The sequence below is a fragment of the Protomyctophum bolini genome, assembly GCF_963924005.1.
Source record: "Protomyctophum bolini genome assembly, chromosome: 3".
In the NCBI taxonomy this organism is placed as follows: domain Eukaryota; kingdom Metazoa; phylum Chordata; class Actinopteri; order Myctophiformes; family Myctophidae; genus Protomyctophum; species Protomyctophum bolini.
The window spans coordinates 39,377,103-39,396,918 of NC_137864.1; the positions used below are offsets into that span (position 1 = coordinate 39,377,103).

Sequence of the window (19,816 nt, forward strand, 5' to 3'; positions counted from 1 at the left end):
GCTTCCCGCGTTTGCGCGTCTTACTGGTAGTACCTTGGTGTGTGCGGGTGGGGGTCCTCCAGAGGCCAGGGGGCTGGGGGTCCCCGGGGGTCTCGGGGGAGGGGGTCTGGAGCTGCGGTGTATCTGCGGAGTGGCCGGCGCCGAGCTGGTATTGGCCGGCGCGGGAGGAGGAGGGGAGGAGCTCGGGGAGCGGCGGCCAACCAGGCGCTCCGTGGAGGAGCGGGCGGAGTCGGGCGCTCCGCAGATGGAAGGCTCCGACACGCTCTTGGTGAAGGAGGAGGGGGGCCGGTAGGCCGGTGGGGGGGAGGGGGGCCGGTGGGTGACACCATGTGGGCCCGTTGGGGGGGCGGAGCTGTGGTCCGAACCCGAAGACAGACTCTCTGTGCTCAGAGCTGGAGGCGGAGAGGAGAATAAAGTAGGGGTGTCAAAAAAAAAAGATTTGAATTAGAATCGCGATTCCCGTTATGAACAAATCGATACATGATTTCCAAAAATCAAGACAGAGGTGAGGGGCCAGAGTGAGACAGAGGGGAGGAGGGGCCAGAGTGAGACAGAGAGGAGGAGGGGTCAGAGTCTTGTGGTTCCGAAGGAAAGAGCTCTACTGACTGAGCTACACAGAGACAATCCGTTACTCCATTGTAAACAGCTAAATCATTCAGTGTTTTTCTTTTTGATAACAAATACGTGTGTCCTGGTTTATGGGATCATTGTCCATCACTACAGTGTGTCTGATGTTCATGTTTTCACATACAGACTTCTCTTCAACCGGGATTTCAGATAATGGTCCATTGATTGTGTGTAGGACGTTTCACGCAAATTGCTCAAAAATCCAGGCAGAAAATCAGGTATAAGCATTTTTCAAACTGCTCAAAATGGTGGAGCTTACTCAAAGGTTTCATTTTCAAAGATTTGCTATAGCGCCCCTCTTTGGCCAATTGGAGTAAGTTCGCTTTCAGTGCTATTTGGCATGACCCTCTACTATACTGTAAAATGACATAAGCATATGACGCTGCATATGTACTGTATGTATTAGGGGCGGAAAAACAATGTTCACAAAACTGCAATTTTCATTGGCTCATAACAACTTCATTTCTTCACTTTAAAAAAATGTACTACGATTTTTGGCACCTTCCTGGTACCTGGGTTGGATGAAGGGGGGTCGTACCTGGGTTGGATGAAGGGGGTCGAGGGGCGCGGGGCGCGGGTCGTTTCTTGCTGGCGGACGACCCCCCGGGGCTGGCGGAGCGCGAACAGCTCCCCCCGCTGGGCGGAGGGGGGTCTGTGTCTCCCTGCGTGATGCGGTACCACGGGTGGATGGCCGCCAGCGCGGGAGGAACCACGCCGGCTAGCCCCGCCTCCTCTTCCTCCTCCTCCTCCTCTTCATCGTCCTCATCATCGTCGAAGGGATTGGCTGGCGGAGGGGGAGGGGGTGTGGCCTGCGGATGAGGGGGCGTGGCCTCCCCCCCTTTGAGAGAGGACAGAGAGCCTGCATTGTTGGGGGGTGTGGCTAGAGGAGGAGGCGGAGGAGGAGGGGCTGGCTTCTTCCTGGGTTCCGATTGGACCAAGGCAAGCCAGGGCGGGTCTTTGGGTTTGGGGGTGTCACCGGATAGGCTGGAGATGTTAAGACACAAGGGGGGAGGGGGGGGGGGGGGTGACAGAGGGGGGGTCGGGACACACGGGGGGGGGGGGGGGTGATTCAATACAGACGAATGAAGACATACCGACGACACAAATAGACCAGTGGTTCTCAAAGTGACCCCCAGGGACCCCCAGGGAGTCCCCGGCTAAAGGATAGATAACCCAAATGGACCCTTGTGGGTCCGTAACCCAGACAGTGTACACATGGAATATAATGGACCTCTTTAGGTACACTCTCAAGAGTTAAATTAACATTGATTTTACAATTTAAATTGGGAGATATGAATGCCATCAAATGGGTGCGGGAGCCCGCAGCCCAATGCATGACAAACTTGGCGGCCCTTGGTTGAAAACCACTGCTGGAGGCTAGGCTAGGCTAGGCTAGGCTAGGCTAGGCTAATGAGTGTCAATTTGGATTGTGGGGGTTCTTGACGTGAGTTTGAGAACCACTGAAATAGACCCACATAATGTAAGGAATTCAAACAGAGACTGACACTGAAATAGACCCACATAATGTAAGGAATTCAAACAGAGACTGACACTGCAGAGGAAATGATGTAAAAAAAAATATGCACATTTATAATAATTATTCAAAATAATGTGGAGGTATTTAAACAGAAGCGTTGCTGCCGTACCTTCCAGGGGATCGGGAGCGTTCCCGTGGTTTGGGAGGAAGCAGAGGCTTCCCATGTTTACCTGTGATTGAAAAGGAAAAACGGGAGGAAAAACACAGATGAATGATTATGCTTTACTGCCTTCAGTCACGGTCAGTCACGGCTTGTGCTTTGGTACTAAACGTAAACCTCTAGGTTCCTGACCATTCTAGGGGGGCATAAACCTCTAGGTTCCTGACCATTCTAGGGGGGCGTAAACCTCTAGGTTCCTGACCATTCTAGAGAACGAAAACCTCTAGGTTCCTGACCATTCTAGAGAACGTAAACCTCTAGGTTCCTGACCATTCTAGAGAACGTAAACCTCTAGGTTCTTGACCATTCTAGAGGTTGTAAACCTCTAGGTTCCTGACCATTCTAGAGGTTGTAAACCTCTAGGTTCCTGACCATTCTAGAGGTTGTAAACCTCTAGGTTCCTGACCATTCTAGAGAGAGTAAACCTCTAGGTTCCTGACCATTCTAGAGAGAGTAAACCTCTAGGTTCCTGACCATTCTAGAGAGAGTAAACCTCTAGGTTCCTGACCATTCTAGAGGTTGTAAACCTCTAGGTTCCTGACCATTCTAGAGGTTGTAAACCTCTAGGTTCCTGACCATTCTAGAGGTCGTAAACCTCTAGGTTCCTGACCATTCTAGAGGTCGTAAACCTCTAGGTTCCTGACCATTCTAGAGAACGTAAACCTCTAGGTTCCTGACCATTCTAGAGAGCGTAAACCTCTAGGTTCCTGACCATTCTAGAGGGTGTAAACCTCTAGGTTCCTGACCATTCTAGAGGTTGTAAACCTCTAGGTTCCTGACCATTCTAGAGAAAGTAAACCACTAGGTTCCTGACCATTCTAGGGGGCGTAAACCTCTAGGTTCCTGACCATTCTAGGGGGTGTAAACCTCTAGGTTCCTGACCATTCTAGAGGTTGTAAACCTCTAGGTTCCTGACCATTCTAGAGGTTGTAAACCTCTAGGTTCCTGACCATTCTAGGGGGTGTAAACCTCTAGGTTCCTGACCATTCTAGGGAACGTAAACCTCTAGGTTCCTCACCATTCTAGAGGTTGTAAACCTCTAGGTTCCTGACCATTCTAGGGGGTGTAAACCTCTAGGTTCCTGACCATTCTAGGGAACGTAAACCTCTAGGTTCCTGACCATTCTAGAGGTTGTAAACCTCTAGGTTCCTGACCATTCTAGAGGTTGTAAACCTCTAGGTTCCTGACCATTCTAGAGGTCGTAAACCTCTAGGTTCCTGACCATTCTAGAGAACGTAAACCTCTAGGTTCCTGACCATTCTAGAGAACGTAAACCTCTAGGTTCCTGACCATTCTAGAGGTCGTAAACCTCTAGGTTCCTGACCATTCTAGAGAACGTAAACCTCTAGGTTCCTGACCATTCTAGAGAACGTAAACCTCTAGGTTCCTGACCATTCTAGGGGGTGTAAACCTCTAGGTTCCTGACCATTCTAGGGGGCTACATCTCTAGGTTCCTGGCTCGTTACTCACCGTTGACCGCCACATGTTCTGCCGCTGGCGCAGCGCGGAACCTGGGGGCAGGGCGGGGGGGAGGGGTGGGGTCCAGAACCCGCCGGGGGGCCGGAACCGGCCGCGGGGGAGGAAGAGGAGGGGCTCCTTCCACATGGATTACGGGAGTGGGAGGGAGGTTCCCATTGGCAGGACTGGACCCCTCCTCTTTTACGGGAGTGGGAGGGAGGTCCCCATTGGCAGGTGGGGACCCCTCCTCTTTTACGGGAGTGGGAGGGAGGTTCCCATTGGCAGGTGGGGACCCCTCCTCTTTTACGGGAGTGGGAGGGAGGTTCCCATTGGCAGGTGGGGACCCCTCCTCTTTTACGGGAGTGGGAGAGAGGTCCACGTTGGTGCTCTCTTTGGCGGGTGTCCCCTCCTCCTCCTCCTCCTCCTCCTCCTCCTCCTCCTCTTCATCCTCTTCCTCCTCATCGTCGCTCTCGTCAAACGGGTTGGGAGGAGAAGACGGAGGATTCTCCGTCGTCTCTGTGTCGTTGTCTAAAGCGTCTGTTGTTTTGTCTGTGTTGTTCTCTGTGTCATTCTCCTCTAAAGCGTCTGTCGTTTTGTCGGTGGTGACAGAAGAGAGCGTGACGGGAGACACCGCCACAGAGTCTCTGGCTAGCGTGGCGTCATTGTCCGAGACCTCCTCGTGGCTCCCGGCGGCCGGGGGCGCGTGGTGGCCATACGGATCGGACACGTCTCCCGGCGCCGGCTTGCTGAGGTCTGGCCGCCCGTTCTGATTGGCTGAGGCGGCGGCGGCGGCGGGCCTGTTGAAGTGGTTCTGATTGGCTGAGGCGGAGGCGGCGGCGGGCCTGTTGAAGTGGTGTCTGCAGGTCAGGGAGCCAGAGTCGCTCTCCAGTTTGTAGGAACCAGGAAGCAGAGTGCTGCTGCACTCTCTGCACCTGGTGGAGTCACAGAGAGGCAAAGAAACACATCAAACGCTTTTCCTTTGGGGGTAGGTCTCTGCTTCTGCACCGTTCTCCTTGTTTCTGCTCTGTTTTGGGCGTAAAGGGATTTTCCAAACTTCCCACATTAGTTAGTCTAGGATAAGACTTTTTCTTTCTTTTTTTTACAGCAAGCTTTGGTCTCTTCATGTAGGTCTGCATGCGAGCAGACTGGAGAAAGATAAACCAGATTACTGAATCAGACTGCTAAATGCTAACGTGGTAAGTTTGGAGAATTCCTTTACACCCAAAATATGGTGAAGTTACCGCCACCATCAGGACTGGGTAGAATATACCGTAGGATTGCCGTGTTAAAATGAGATAAAGCGTGTATGTCACTGATTTTTCAATTGGCATTAAAATGACAACCTGAAACAGTTGTTAAGTCCAGGTTAACAGTCCTATCTTTGACCTGAAACAGTTGTTAAGTCCAGGTTAACAGTCCTATCTTTGACCTGAAACAGTTGTTAAGTCCAGGTTACCAGTCCTATCTTTGACGGACCTGAAACAGTTGCGGTGGTAGAGCTTCCCGTCCACCAGGATCCTCTGGACCAGATGGACATGTTTACGACAGGCAGCACACGTACTGCTGAGGGTGCTGCGTTTCACCTCCATGGTGGTCTGAGCGGGCTGGGGAGGAGAGGAGAGGAGAGGAGAGGATGGGAGATCAAAAACTGAATCAGGATTAAAGGATGCGTGGATGGATCTGCTTATTGCGAACGCAGTGATTGCGAATGCAGTGAGCACTTACTATGAGACCTAGCAGATCATGTCTGTCTGTGTGTGTGTGTGTCCTGCTTTTGTGCCCATATATGGAGCTGAGTGATTTGGCTGCATTTTGTGCCCATATATGGAGCTGAGTGATTTGTGTCACCATGACTTAGCCATAACCATATAAGGAGTCCCCAAAGCAGCTATACGTCCAAAACCCAAATATGTACGAGCTGCGTTCGCTTCCTGCGTTTGCGCGTCTTACTGGTCTAGATATGAACTATCTATGTCTTACCTCAGACTCTAGTAGTGTCTTGTCTTCCAGTGCAGGGGCCACAGGGGCCCCAGGGGCCACAGGTCTCTTGTGGGCAGGCTCATTGTGTCCTGAACCACCCGGCCTCTTCAAAGACACTGGGTTTGCTACAGGAGGAGAAGACACCACATGTTATCACAATATACCAGTCAAGTTAACCACCTGCTAATAAAGCAATAAGCCACAAGAGGTATGAGGTTACGGGGTATTTTATAATGGCTGAGAGACGTAGGTAGACCCGACGCCATAGAGTAGGTCTTCTACCCGATAAGCTGGGACCTCGCGTGGCTAATTGCTATTCTAAAACGGTTACAAACACATAATAATAAAACTTTATTTGTATAGCACCTTTCATGACATGAAATGCAGCTCAAAGTGCTTTACAGAACAATGGAGAAAAAAAAAGAAAAGCAAGGCAATGACATTAAAAAACAAGCAGAAATGCAATACAGTGAGGACATGAATAACAAAAAATAAAAGATCAATTAAAAGCAATGTTGTAGAAGTGGGTCTTGAGCTGTGCTTTAAAAATGTCACAGCAATATCAACCTCACAAAAGTAGCTACGCTTTGTGACCACCAGAGGGAGCCACATAACTTCCTTGTTTTTTTTACTCTGCCATTCTCTGTGAAGGGGGAATAGGAGGCGCTTGATGTCGTTACGAGGCCGCCCGGAGCCACACATTCACAGACTGATGAATTAGTATTACTGACCTTTACAGTAGTTACAGTACTGAGAGACGTAGGTGATGACACTGACCTTTACAGTAGTTACAGTACTGAGAGACGTAGGTGATGACACTGACCTTTACAGTAGTTACAGTACTGAGAGACGTAGGTGATGACACTGACCTTTACAGTAGTTACAGTAGAGACGTAGGTGATGACACTGACCTTTACAGTAGTTACAGTAGAGACGTAGGTGATGACACTGACCTTTACAGTAGTTACAGTAGAGACGTAGGTGATGACACTTACCTTTACAGTAGTTGTAGTATTGAGAGACGTAGGTGATGACACTCAGCCGGTCGGGGACTCTCATGGACACCATGTCCTCGGCGTCCAACAGGGCAGGGATTCCCAGCTGCATCTCGGCCACCTCGAACGCCTGAGGACAGACAGACAGACAGGGTTAACAGGTCAGAGAGACAGACAGACAGACAGACAGACAGACAGACAGGGTTAACAGGTCAGAGAGACAGACAGACAGACAGACAGACAGGGTTAACAGGTCAGAGCAGACCTGGGACCATTGTACGGCCCGCGAAAGATTACTTGATAATTAGAAAATAAAACGTACTTTCATTACCATAATATGGGTGGACTAAAACCACATTGTAATAATACATGCATACAAATTATCGATTATCAATTATTAATTTTCATAATCGATTTCGGGTCCTATTAACGATAATTGATTAATCGGACCCATCACTAATTGGAGTGGCACCACTCATACACACACACACACTGCTGTGTGTAGGAGTGGGACCACTCACACACACACACCCACACCCACACCCACACACACACACACACACACACACACACACACACACACACACACACACACACACACACACACACACGCACACACACACACAGGAGAGGGACCAGTCAAAGACAGACTCACCAGGCGGTTGTTCTCGTACACGTTCTCCTTAGACAGCGCGTCAAAATCTCTGGAATGACAAGACGGACAAACATTAACCATATGAATGAACCCCAGCTTTACATTGAATAACCACACGGACAACTGCCTTAAAAAGGAGCCGCATCTTCTGAGCTTATTCACTTGTATGTACAATAAACATGTAGTATTATTCATGGTCCATACTGTACTATAGAATCATCATATTCATGGTCCATACACTGTAAAGACTATATAGAAACATCATATTCATGGTCCATACACTGTAAAGACTATATAGAAACATCATATTCATGGTCCATACACTGTAAAGACTATATAGAAACATACTATTCATGGTCCATACACTGTAAAGACTATATAGAAACATCATATTCATGGTCCATACACTGTAAAGACTATTAGAAACATACTATTCATGGTCCATACACTGTAAAGACTATTAGAAACATACTATTCATGGTCCATACACTGTAAAGACTATTAGAAACATACTATTCATGGTCCATACACTGTAAAGACTATTAGAAACATACTATTCATGGTCCATACACTGTAAAGACTATATAGAAACATAATATTCATGGTCCATACACTGTAAAGACTATATAGAAACATACTATTCATGGTCAATACACTGTAAAGACTATATAGAAACATAATATTCATGGTCCATACACTGTAAAGACTATATAGAAACATACTATTCATGGTCCATACACTGTAAAGACTATATAGAAACATAATATTCATGGTCCATACACTGTAAATACTATTAGAAACATACTATTCATGGTCCATACACTGTAAAGACTATATAGAAACATCATATTCATGGTCCATACACTGTAAAGACTATATAGAAACATAATATTCATGGTCCATACACTGTAAATACTATTAGAAACATACTATTCATGGTCCATACACTGTAAAGACTATTAGAAACATACTATTCATGGTCCATACACTGTAAAGACTATTAGAAACATAATATTCATGGTCCATACACTGTAAAGACTATATAGAAACATACTATTCATGGTCCATACACTGTAAAGACTATATAGAAACATCATATTCATGGTCCATACACTGTAAAGACTATTAGAAACATAATATTCATGGTCCATACACTGTAAATACTATTAGAAACATACTATTCATGGTCCATACACTGTAAAGACTATATAGAAACATACTATTCATGGTCCATACACTGTAAAGACTATATAGAAACATAATATTCATGGTCCATACACTGTAAAGACTATTAGAAACATACTATTCATGGTCCATACACTGTAAAGACTATATAGAAACATACTATTCATGGTCCATACACTGTAAAGACTATATAGAAACATCATATTCATGGTCCATACACTGTAAAGACTATTAGAAACATACTATTCATGGTCCATACACTGTAAAGACTATTAGAAACATACTATTCATGGTCCATACACTGTAAAGACTATATAGAAACATACTATTCATGGTCCATACACTGTAAAGACTATATAGAAACATACTATTCATGGTCAATACACTGTAAAGACTATATAGAAACATACTATTCATGGTCCATACACTGTAAAGACTATTAGAAACATACTATTCATGGTCAATACACTGTAAAGACTATATAGAAACATACTATTCATGGTCCATACACTGTAAAGACTATATAGAAACATACTATTCATGGTCCATACACTGTAAAGACTATTAGAAACATAATATTCATGGTCCATACACTGTAAAGACTATATAGAAACATACTATTCATGGTCAATACACTGTAAAGACTATATAGAAACATACTATTCATGGTCCATACACTGTAAAGACTATTAGAAACATACTATTCATGGTCCATACACTGTAAAGACTATTAGAAACATACTATTCATGGTCCATACACTGTAAAGACTATTAGAAACATACTATTCATGGTCCATACACTGTAAAGACTATTAGAAACATACTATTCATGGTCCATACACTGTAAAGACTATTAGAAACATACTATTCATGGTCCCTACACTGTAAAGACTATTAGAAACATACTATTCATGGTCCATACACTGTAAAGACTATTAGAAACATACTATTCATGGTCCATACACTGTAAAGACTATTAGAAACATACTATTCATGGTCCATACACTGTAAAGACTATATAGAAACATAATATTCATGGTCCATACACTGTAAAGACTATTAGAAACATACTATTCATGGTCCATACACTGTAAAGACTATATAGAAACATAATATTCATGGTCCATACACTGTAAAGAATATACGCCAATTAATCCTGCACACATTTACAGGATAGCCCATTAACCCATTTAGGCCTGACGTCGAAAAAAACCAAAAAAAGTCTTCTAAATCCTGACAGTTTTCTGAAATACCTCAGGTTTCTGTATCAGTGGTGCTCAATATTTCATGTCAAGGACCCCGGAAATGATATTTAACTGGCCACCGACAACAATCTGAAAATATGTTATTCCGGGAACCTCCCCCCAGAAGCAAAGATGGCTCTGAAAGAAAGATTTGAGCCACATTTTCACGATTTTTCAAACAATATACAAAATACAAAAATAGCTTGTAGATCTGCTATTTTTCAAAAGCTAAATTATAACATAATGTGTACCCCATTTTGGGGCGGGAACCCCTTTTGGTGTTAGCATTATGCTTTGCTTTAGCTATTGAAAAATAGCAGATCTACAAGCTCATAGCGCGCCACCGAGTGGCGCGCTACGAGCTTGTAGGTCTGCTATTTTTTGAAAAATCGAAGAACGACTGACATAGAAACATGGCTTTTTCAGAAAACTGTCATTTTCAAACAGACATTTTTAGAATCTGATCTCAGGTCAGAATGGGTTAAAAAGCACAGTAGTAACTTGTAGACAGAGCAGAGTTGTGAGGCTAGCTAACGACTAGGAACGTATGAACTATAAATAACGGGATGAAAGGACACTGAGGTGCCGAGTGAGTCAAACAGGATAATTACAAGGAGGCACATCCTGTGAGCCTAGAGCCAGGCTCCCGCCGCGCGCTAAAACCAGAGCCATACCGGAAGACAGAGTTACCACAACGACGCTCAGTCCTCTTTCTACATATAGACTTCTATTGTCCTGGACCGGTACAGTTGGGCAGAATGCACTGGACTCAGGTCAACAGCCCGGCTTCTATAATGATCTTAAATCCCTTTATTTTAGAATTTAGATCGTTGTTTTAGTAACAGTACAACGTAAACATTACAGAGACTTTAGTTGTCACTGTACAATACTTTTTACAAACTGAATAATTAAGTTATTTTCGCGGCGCCGAAACCCAGCACTCTTTAGCTAGTGGAGATGCAGGTGTGTAACGACATGGATTTATAAAACAATTCTCCTGAACGCTGCCTTCCTTCTGGCATGGCATGGAAAGGAGAGGAGGGCGTTTGCATTTCTTTCACCATGTAGTGAATGCTTGATGTCTATGTGTGCACGTCCCTGCTGCGTTAAGAGCTATACACAAACCTCCCACAGTCAGCCACAGATGACTTGAACAGCAGCAGCAGTATACTAATATCACCATGCAGGCTCACTTTGCTCACAACTCACTTTTTAGCGAGCCAGTTCACACACTAACAGTCCTGTAGTGTAGAATAGATCATTACAGTGTAGTACAGTAGATTAGATCATTACAGTGTAGTGTAGTGTACCATTACAGTGTAGTGTACAGTATAATAGATCATTACAGTGTAGTGTAGTGTATCATTACAGTGTAGTACAGTATAATAGATCATTACAGTGTAGTACAGTAGAGTGTAGTACAGTATCAGTGGTTCCCAGACTGTTCAGGCCGAGACCCAAAAGAGAGATTAGACTATTTTGGCCCCGGGACCCAAACTACTGAAAATAGCAGATATATACAAGGTCACAACGTGTCGCTTTGCGCCGCGTTGTGAGCTTGTAGATCGGCTCTTTTCACTACAACTACAAACCTTTTTATTTTATTTATGAAATTATTGGGGGGAGTTTTGTTTTTAATTCATGGAAGTTTTTTCTTTTTTTTTTTTTTTTTTTAACCTGGTGTTGGAGATGATGAAACTGGATCTACTTCAGAACCGTTTTACTTTCAGAACTCTCAGAACAGAAGCTGCTCCTTCCAGAGCAGTCTGACTTAAACCTCTAAGACCCAGCGTTGCTTCATAGCAACAATTTATTTTTAATTCATTACTTAAATATAAATTTCTTCTGTTATTTTTTCACCTAAACGTCATCAGTGATGTTCATTGCAATGCCATTGGTCATGATATTTGCATATAAATACCCCCCACAGAGGCTGAAATTCACACAAATTAAAAATGTCTGGACTTTTGACCTTTAACCCTAATAAAAGTAAGTAAAATAATTGTAATATATGTTTTTTTGTGATCATTAGAATGTCTAGAACATGTTTTATTCATTATTGTGAAAGATATTCCCCGATATACTAAATTCCTAGTAGTACAAAGTAGTAGTAAGGTTGAAATCTCTTTTTTGCAAGTAGAAATGAATGCGGGTCTTAGAGGGTTAACCCATTCTGGACAGGAACACCTTTAGGTGTTTTAAGCAATATGTTATACTTTAACTATACCCTTACCCTTACCCTGCACAGAGTGCCGCGCTATGAGCTTGTAGGTCTGCTATTTCTTGGTATTTCAGAAAACTGTCAGGATTTAGAGGACATTTGTAGAATCGTCCTCAGGTCTAAATGGGTTTTAACAGGCGAGGCCCCTCCACCGGTTGGTTCCCGATGGGAACCGGTTCAGTTCTTTTCCACCGGTTGGTTCCCAATGGGAACCGGTTCAGTTCTTTTCCACCAGTTGGTTCCCAGTGGGAACCGGTTCAGTTATTTTCCACCGGTTGGTTCCCAGTGGGAACCGGTTCAGTTCTTTTCCACCGGTTGGTTCCCAGTGGGAACCGGTTCAGTTCTTTTTGGTTCTTAGTTAATTATGAATTGAGTGTAGCAAAACCATACCTATATTTAGATTGTTATCACCATGAAACTTCCCCAATTGAGTACTTACACGAAGACAAATTATTTATTGTATTACACATTTTACATTTTTAAATATGCAAATGAGGCATTATGTAGGAAAATATGCAAAATAATAAAATTAAATAAAAGCTACTACTGTGGGAAGGGTTATCATGTATTAATTTACTTGTATTTATCTTATAAACAATTTAATACAGGGTATAGTTTGCCCACCAATTCTGGAGCTCTGGCTCATGGACTAAAAACCAAAAAGAACTGAACCGGTTCCCATTGGGAACCAACCGGTGGAAAAGGGGTCTGAGAGTGGACTGGAGTCAAAATAAAAACCAACGGAGAAGAAGGGGGGAAGTCCCGCCTCGTTGTCTGGGCCAGCCAATGGGCCAGCTGGGCCCAAACGGATCTAGAAAGATGGCGATTTACAATTCAAGGACTCACAGGCTTCATTTTACGTTCATGTTAGACCCAGGGAACGCTTTGTCCATATTTTTTACAGTCTCTGACTGGAAGACACGGATAGGAGACAGCGAGTGGACTGTAAAACACGGATAGGAGACAGAGAGTGGACTGTAAGACACGGCTAGGAGACAGAGAGTGGACAGTAAAACACGGATAGGAGACAGAGGGCTGTATTTTGCGTGTCTTAAGTACCAGGGCAGGTCTTATTACTTAACTTAAGACCTGGAGGCGTGATCAATGCCATTTGGCTATTCTGAGTGGCCAAAGAGCATTGATCACGCCTCCAGGTCTTTAGTTTACTCAAGTTAGGGAATAAGACCTGGTACTTAAGACACGCAAAATACAGCCCAGAGAGTGGAGTGAACTGTAAATGTAATCCGGTGTGACTCATGAGTTTTTGCTCCTGGGTTTATTTTTGGAACGAGTAACAGCTGCCAAGAACAACGGGGTGTGACCGGGGTTAGAACTAGTAGCTTCCATGTCTGGTGAGAGAGACCTGTTTAGAACTAGTAGCTTCCATCTGCTGATGGCCTGTACATGACACTGTGAAGACAGCGCCACCCAGTGGCCACACAGGGCTCTGATGGCCTGTACATGACACTGTGAAGACAGCGCCACCCAGTGGCCACACAGGGCTCTGATGGCCTGTACATGACACTGTGAAGACAGCGCCACCCAGTGGCCACACAGGGCTCTGATGGCCTGTACATGACACTGTGAAGACAGCGCCACCCAGTGGCCACACAGGGCTCTGGTGGCCTGTACATGACACTGTGAAGACAGCGCCACCCAGTGGCCACACAGGGCTCTGATGGCCTGTACATGACACTGTGAAGACAGCGCCACCCAGTGGCCGCACAGGGCTCTGATGGCCTGTACATGACACTGTGAAGACAGCGCCACCCAGTGGCCACACAGGGCTCTGGTGGCCTGTACATGACACTGTGAAGACAGCGCCACCCAGTGGCCACACAGGGCTCTGATGGCCTGTACATGACACTGTGAAGTGTATGACAGTTTTCTAAAAAGCCCCATGTTTCTATATCAGTGGTTCTCAAACATTTTCATGTCAAGGAGCCCCAATATTATATGTATTTGGCCGCCGACCCCCATCTGAAAACATGTAGTTCCAGCCCCCCCCCCCCCCCCCCAGAAGCAAAGATTTGAGTTAAAGAAACGTTCTCTCTGAAAGAATATATATTCAAAGATTTGCACTACATTTTCGCGATTTTTCAGAAAAATAGCAGACGAGCTTGTAGATCTGCTATTTTTCAATAGCTAAAGTATAAAAGAATGCTTAGTTAATGAGTCAGTGCATACAGGTGCCACACAGGGCTCTGATGGCCTGTCTGGCACAGCACTGCAGCCAAATGTAGTCCGACAGCCAGAGGCCTCGACTGGAGATTAGCCTGACAGACTGTCTGCCTGCATCACGGTCAGCGAGACTGTCTGTCTGTCTGTCTGTCTGTCTGGCTGGCCAGGTCAGGTCAGATAGAGCAGCTATTCCAGGCAGCGGACTGTAGTGTCTGTCTGGAGAGAAAAACTGGGACACACAGCTAAAGAAATTGGCTAAGTCCCTCCCCCAACCCGTCCTTCTCCAATTAGGCACGTTAGCAGCGAGGAGACACAGGGCAAGCTGTCCTCCTCCACCACAGAGATGCCGATGTTAAATGACGGGATTTCTACATAATCGATCATTCATTTCAGCAGCAAGAGTAGAGTAGGCAGTAGGCTATGCACTGGACACATGTCTTCTAAATCTAGTCTACCAGGCCTGCAGTAGGCTATGCACTGGACTGGACACATGTCTTCTAAATCTATAGTCAACCAGGCCTGCTGCAGTAGGCTATGCACTGGACACATGTCTTCTAAATCTAGTCTACCAGGCCTGCAGTAGGCTATGCACTGGACTGGACACATGTCTTCTAAATCTATAGTCAACCAGGCCTGCTGCAGTAGGCTATGCACTGGACACATGTCTTCTAAATCTAGTCTACCAGGCCTGCAGTAGGCTATGCACTGGACACATGTCTTCTAAATCTAGTCAACCAGGCCTGCAGTAGGCTATGCACTGGACACATGTCTTCTAAATATAGTCAACCAGGCCTGCAGTAGGCTATGCACTGGACACATGTCTTCTACATCTAGTCAACCAGGCCTGCAGTATATGCACTGGACACATGTCTTCTAAATCTAGTCAACCAGGCCTGCAGTATATGCACTGGACACATGTCTTCTAAATCTAGTCAACCAGGCCTGCAGTAGGCTATGCACTGGACACATGTCTTCTACATCTAGTCAACCAGGCCTGCAGTAGGCTATGCACTGGACACATGTCTTCTAAATCTAGTCAACCAGGCCTGCAGTAGGCTATGCACTGGACACATGTCTTCTAAATCTAGTCTACCAGGCCTGCAGTATAGGCTATGCACTGGACACATGTCTTCTAAATCTAGTCAACCAGGCCTGCAGTAGGCTATGCACTGGACACATGTCTTCTAAATCTAGTCAACCAGGCCTGCTGCAGTAGGCTATGCACTGGACACATGTCTTCTACATCTAGTCAACCAGGCCTGCAGTATATGCACTGGACACATGTCTTCTAAATCTAGTCAACCAGGCCTGCAGTATATGCACTGGACACATGTCTTCTAATATCTAGTCAACCAGGCCTGCAGTAGGCTATGCACTGGACACATGTCTTCTACATCTAGTCAACCAGGCCTGCAGTAGGCTATGCACTGGACACATGTCTTCTAAATCTAGTCAACCAGGCCTGCAGTAGGCTATGCACTGGACACATGTCTTCTAAATCTAGTCTACCAGGCCTGCAGTATAGGCTATGCACTGGACACATGTCTTCTAAATCTAGTCAACCAGGCCTGCAGTAGGCTATGCACTGGACACATGTCTTCTAAATCTAGTCAACCAGGCCTGCTGCAGTAGGCTATGCACTGGACACATGTCTTCTAAATCTAGTCAACCAGGCCTGCAGTAGGCTATGCACTGGACACATGTCTTCTAAATCTAGTCTACCAGGCCTGCAGTAGGCTATGCACTGGACACATCTCTTCTAAATCTAGTCAACCAGGCCTGCAGTAGGCTATGCATTGGATCACATGTCTTCTAAATCTAGTCTACCAGGCCTGCAGTAGACTATGCACTGGACACATGTCTTCTAAATCTAGTCTACCAGGCCTGCAGTAGGCTATGCACTGGACACATGTCTTCTAAATCTAGTCAACCAGGCCTGCTGCAGTAGGCTATGCACTGGACACATGTCTTCTAAATCTAGTCAACCAGGCCTGCAGTAGGCTATGCACTGGACACATGTCTTCTAAATCTAGTCTACCAGGCCTGCAGTAGGCTATGCACTGGACACATGTCTTCTAAATCTAGTCAACCAGGCCTGCAGTAGGCTATGCATTGGATCACATGTCTTCTAAATCTAGTCTACCAGGCCTGCAGTAGGCTATGCACTGGACACATGTCTTCTAAATCTAGTCTACCAGGCCTGCAGTAGGCTATGCACTGGACACATGTCTTCTACATCTAGTCTACCAGGCCTGCAGTAGGCTATGCACTGGACACATGTCTTCTAAATCTATAGTCTACCAGGCCTGCAGTAGGCTATATGCACTGGATCACAATGCAGGATGCAGCATCAAATAACCACATTCTATTCTTCGGTGCAGGTGGGAATGCAATCCGCAGCAAATAAAGGAAATGAAGCAAACAATGTGGCGGATGAGGAGCTAAACTAAAGAAGGGGGAAAAAATAAGAGAGAGAGAGAGAGAGAGAGAGAGAGAGAGAGAGAGAGGTCCAGTCCCCGACGGCACGACACATGCACGTTATGAGTATAATTTTAACACCATAGATTTCACTGTGTCGGCTAGTTTCCAATTTCTGCGGATGATGACAGGTAGTGCAGTGTGAATTAGGTGTGAACGGGACCTAACTGTCCTCCTCGGTAGCAGAGTTTCAGTTAGTATTAGGTGTGAATGAGACCTAACTGTCCTCCTCTGTAGCAGAGTTTCAGTTAGTATTAGGTGTGAATGAGACCTAACTGTCCTCCTCTGTAGCAGAGTTTCAGTTAGTATTAGGTGTGAATGAGACCTAACTGTCCTCGTCACTTCAGTAGCAGACTCAGAGTTTCAGTTAGTATTAGGTGTGAATGAGACCTAACTGTCCTCGTCAGTAGCAGAGTTTCAGTTAGTATTAGGTCACGGTGTGAATGTAAGTTGTAAAGTTCTTGTACAGGACCACTTCAAGGTCAAAGATGCTGCAATGTGTTTCTAATAGACACTTCTCACAAGCACACTACAGCTTCCTAGTAACCACTCACAAGCACACTACAGCTTCCTAGTAACCACTCACAAGCACACTACAGCTTCCTAGTTCCTAGTAACCACTCACAAGCACACTACAGCTTCCTAGTAGTAACCACTCACAAGCACACTACAGCTTCCTAGTAACCACTCACAAGCACACAGAAACTTGGCCACAGTCCATGTCAGAGTGATATTAGCAGACCCTTGCAGTAAGGCCAGTCCATGTCAGAGTGATATTAGTATTAAGACTTGCAGTAAGGCCACAGAACAGTCCATGTCAGAGTGATATTCGTTTTAAAAGGGAAAGGAGAGGTCGCACAACTCATAGTCCTGATGCCAAAAAACTTTTCTATTTACCAAGATTTCGACAAACGAGTTGCCTTCTTCAGGGTATGGCCTACGCACACGCATCAAAAAGACCACCCCTGGGTCCTGGGTCCATCTAAAAGACCACTCCTGGGTCCATCTAAAAGACCACCCCTGGGTCCTGGGTCCATCTAAAAGACCACTCCTGGGTCCATTTAAAAGACCACCCCTGGGTCCTGGGTCCATCTAAAAGACCACCCCTGGGTCCATCTAAAAGACCACCCCTAGGTCCTGGGTCCATCTAAAAGACCATCCCTGGGTCCATCTAAAAGACCATCCCTGGGTCCTGGGTCCTGGGTCCTGGGTCCCATCTAAAAGACCATCCCTGGGTCCTGGGTCCATCTAAAAGACCATCCCTGGGTCATGGGTCCCATCTAAAAGACCATCCCTGGGTCCATCTAAAAGACCACCCCTGGGTCCATCTAAAAGACCATCCCTGGGTCCTGGGTCCCATCTAAAAGACCACCCCTGGGTCCATCTAAAAGACCATCAGCTCTGGTCTGTGGTGGTGCATGATGGGTAATAAAGCATACTTACATCAGCTCTGGTCTGTAGCGGTGGATGAGGGCGCAGAAGGCCAGTCCGTCTCTGAAGGCGGTGGACATGTTGCTGACGTCCACGTCTCTGTAGCCGAGGCACTGGAGCCGGCACCACTCCTGGAGCGCTCTCAGAGAGCCCATCGTCCTTAATTATGGATCCAGATGATACTCTAATAATTAATTATGGATCCAGATGATACTCCAATGACGTCAAAACAAGGTCAGGGTCTCTTCTTCAGTCCCCCAGGCAGTAGTCTGATTCACTTACACCTCAAAAGACTACAGTCTGATTCACTGACATGCCAAAAAACTACAGTCTGTCTGTTTGACACCCCCAAGAAACTATACAGTCTGTGACGTGCCTGTCTGACACCCCAAAAAAACTAGTCTGTCTGTTTGACCTACACACCCCCCAAAACTAGTCTGACTGACTGACACACCCAAAACTTCCATCCATTTAGCTTACAGTAAAGTACATGACAAACCACTCTGAACTAGCATAGAGCTAGCATGTTAGCTACACCCATTCGCCTCACAGTAAAAGTGCAGTAGGCAGTACTACACTGAGCATAGAGCTATAGCATGTTTAGCTAACTTTTACAACTGGCCAACAACAACAACAACACAGCGTCATGTTTCTAATAATAATAATAATAATAATAAAGCTAAAGGTCAACTCGTGGTGTTGATAAAATCAGAACCGCTGCCGTGCGACATAACGGGAACTTTAACAACCCAAAGTTATCATATCAGCCTCGTCAACAAGAACGACATGTTTTAAACCTTAAAAGTTGTCAACACAACCACTGGAAGGCACTAAGGAATGAACTATAAGGAAGGAAAGGTAGCTGCTATATGTTGAGTAGCGTGTCCTCCGTGGACCGTCCTGTCCCGTCCTGTCCTGTCCCGTTCTGTCCCGTCCTGTCCCGTTTGTTCTGTCCCACCCGGCGGGGACTTTTAGTGTAAATTAGATTAGAGAGACGTTCTCTTCGTTGCTTCGTGTCATCCACACGAAGTTAAAGCTCACAAAATGTAGCTCTGTTGTTGTTTGTTGTGTCGCTAAAAGAAGAGAATAAAGTATTGTTCCTGTTCCAGCTAGCAGCCTGCCGCAGCCTGTCTGTCTGTCTCTCTGTCTGTCTGTCTGTCTTTCAGCTCTGTGTCGTCACCATGACTGTAATAACAAACATGATGTTGTCTCTAATGTCTAGTTTTCTCTGTGAGGAACAACAGATCGAGAGACATCATCCCCTCACAAGAGAACTCATCCTCCTCCTCACTGCTGTTGCCCTCCACGTCCACGAGGGGGCGCTATCCACCCACCGCGGTGTCTATGGTGGTGGGTGGTGTGGCCACCAAATGTCAGGTGTTGCCAGATATCGCGACAGAAACAAGCAACCAAGCAGGTCTGTCTGTGTGAAAACAAGGCACCCCCCCCCCAAAAAAAAAAGTCAAAGGAACCTGAGCACTTTAAATCTATAGTGCACACTGCATGAGTCCTACAACACAAGTTGTAGATATGCTATTTTCCAAAGGAATATTGGGGGAAAAGGTGATTTATTTTATATTAAAATGTTTTTTATGGCTTTTCCCATATGTGGGGCTGTGTGCATTAGTAATTAATTAATTGGGGGGTCCCTTGACATGACAATG

At 45.6% G+C, this 19,816-nt stretch overlaps 1 protein-coding gene across 3 annotated transcripts in view; it reads right to left on the bottom strand.

Moving 5' to 3' along the window:
- The window catches only part of micall1a (MICAL-like 1a), a 30,974-nt gene extending 11,547 nt beyond the window's left edge, over positions 1-19,427 (bottom strand). The window contains exons 1-10 of one of the 3 annotated variants that reach the window (XM_080760337.1): positions 18,603-19,427; positions 18,165-18,567; positions 7,413-7,461; positions 6,758-6,887; positions 5,763-5,887; positions 5,259-5,386; positions 3,795-4,714; positions 2,274-2,334; positions 1,166-1,611; positions 34-392 (exon numbers count right to left, since the gene is read on the bottom strand). In XM_080760337.1, the coding sequence (XP_080616463.1) occupies positions 34-392; positions 1,166-1,611; positions 2,274-2,334; positions 3,795-4,714; positions 5,259-5,386; positions 5,763-5,887; positions 6,758-6,887; positions 7,413-7,461; positions 18,165-18,307 (2,361 nt within the window). In that variant the 5' untranslated portion in view covers positions 18,308-18,567; positions 18,603-19,427. Of the gene's footprint in view, positions 1-33; positions 393-1,165; positions 1,612-2,273; positions 2,335-3,794; positions 4,715-5,258; positions 5,387-5,762; positions 5,888-6,757; positions 6,888-7,412; positions 7,462-18,164 lie in introns of all 3 variants that reach the window. The other 2 variants (XM_080760338.1, XM_080760336.1) reach the window with 2 other exon arrangements.
- Positions 19,428-19,816: the final 389 nt, after the last annotated feature.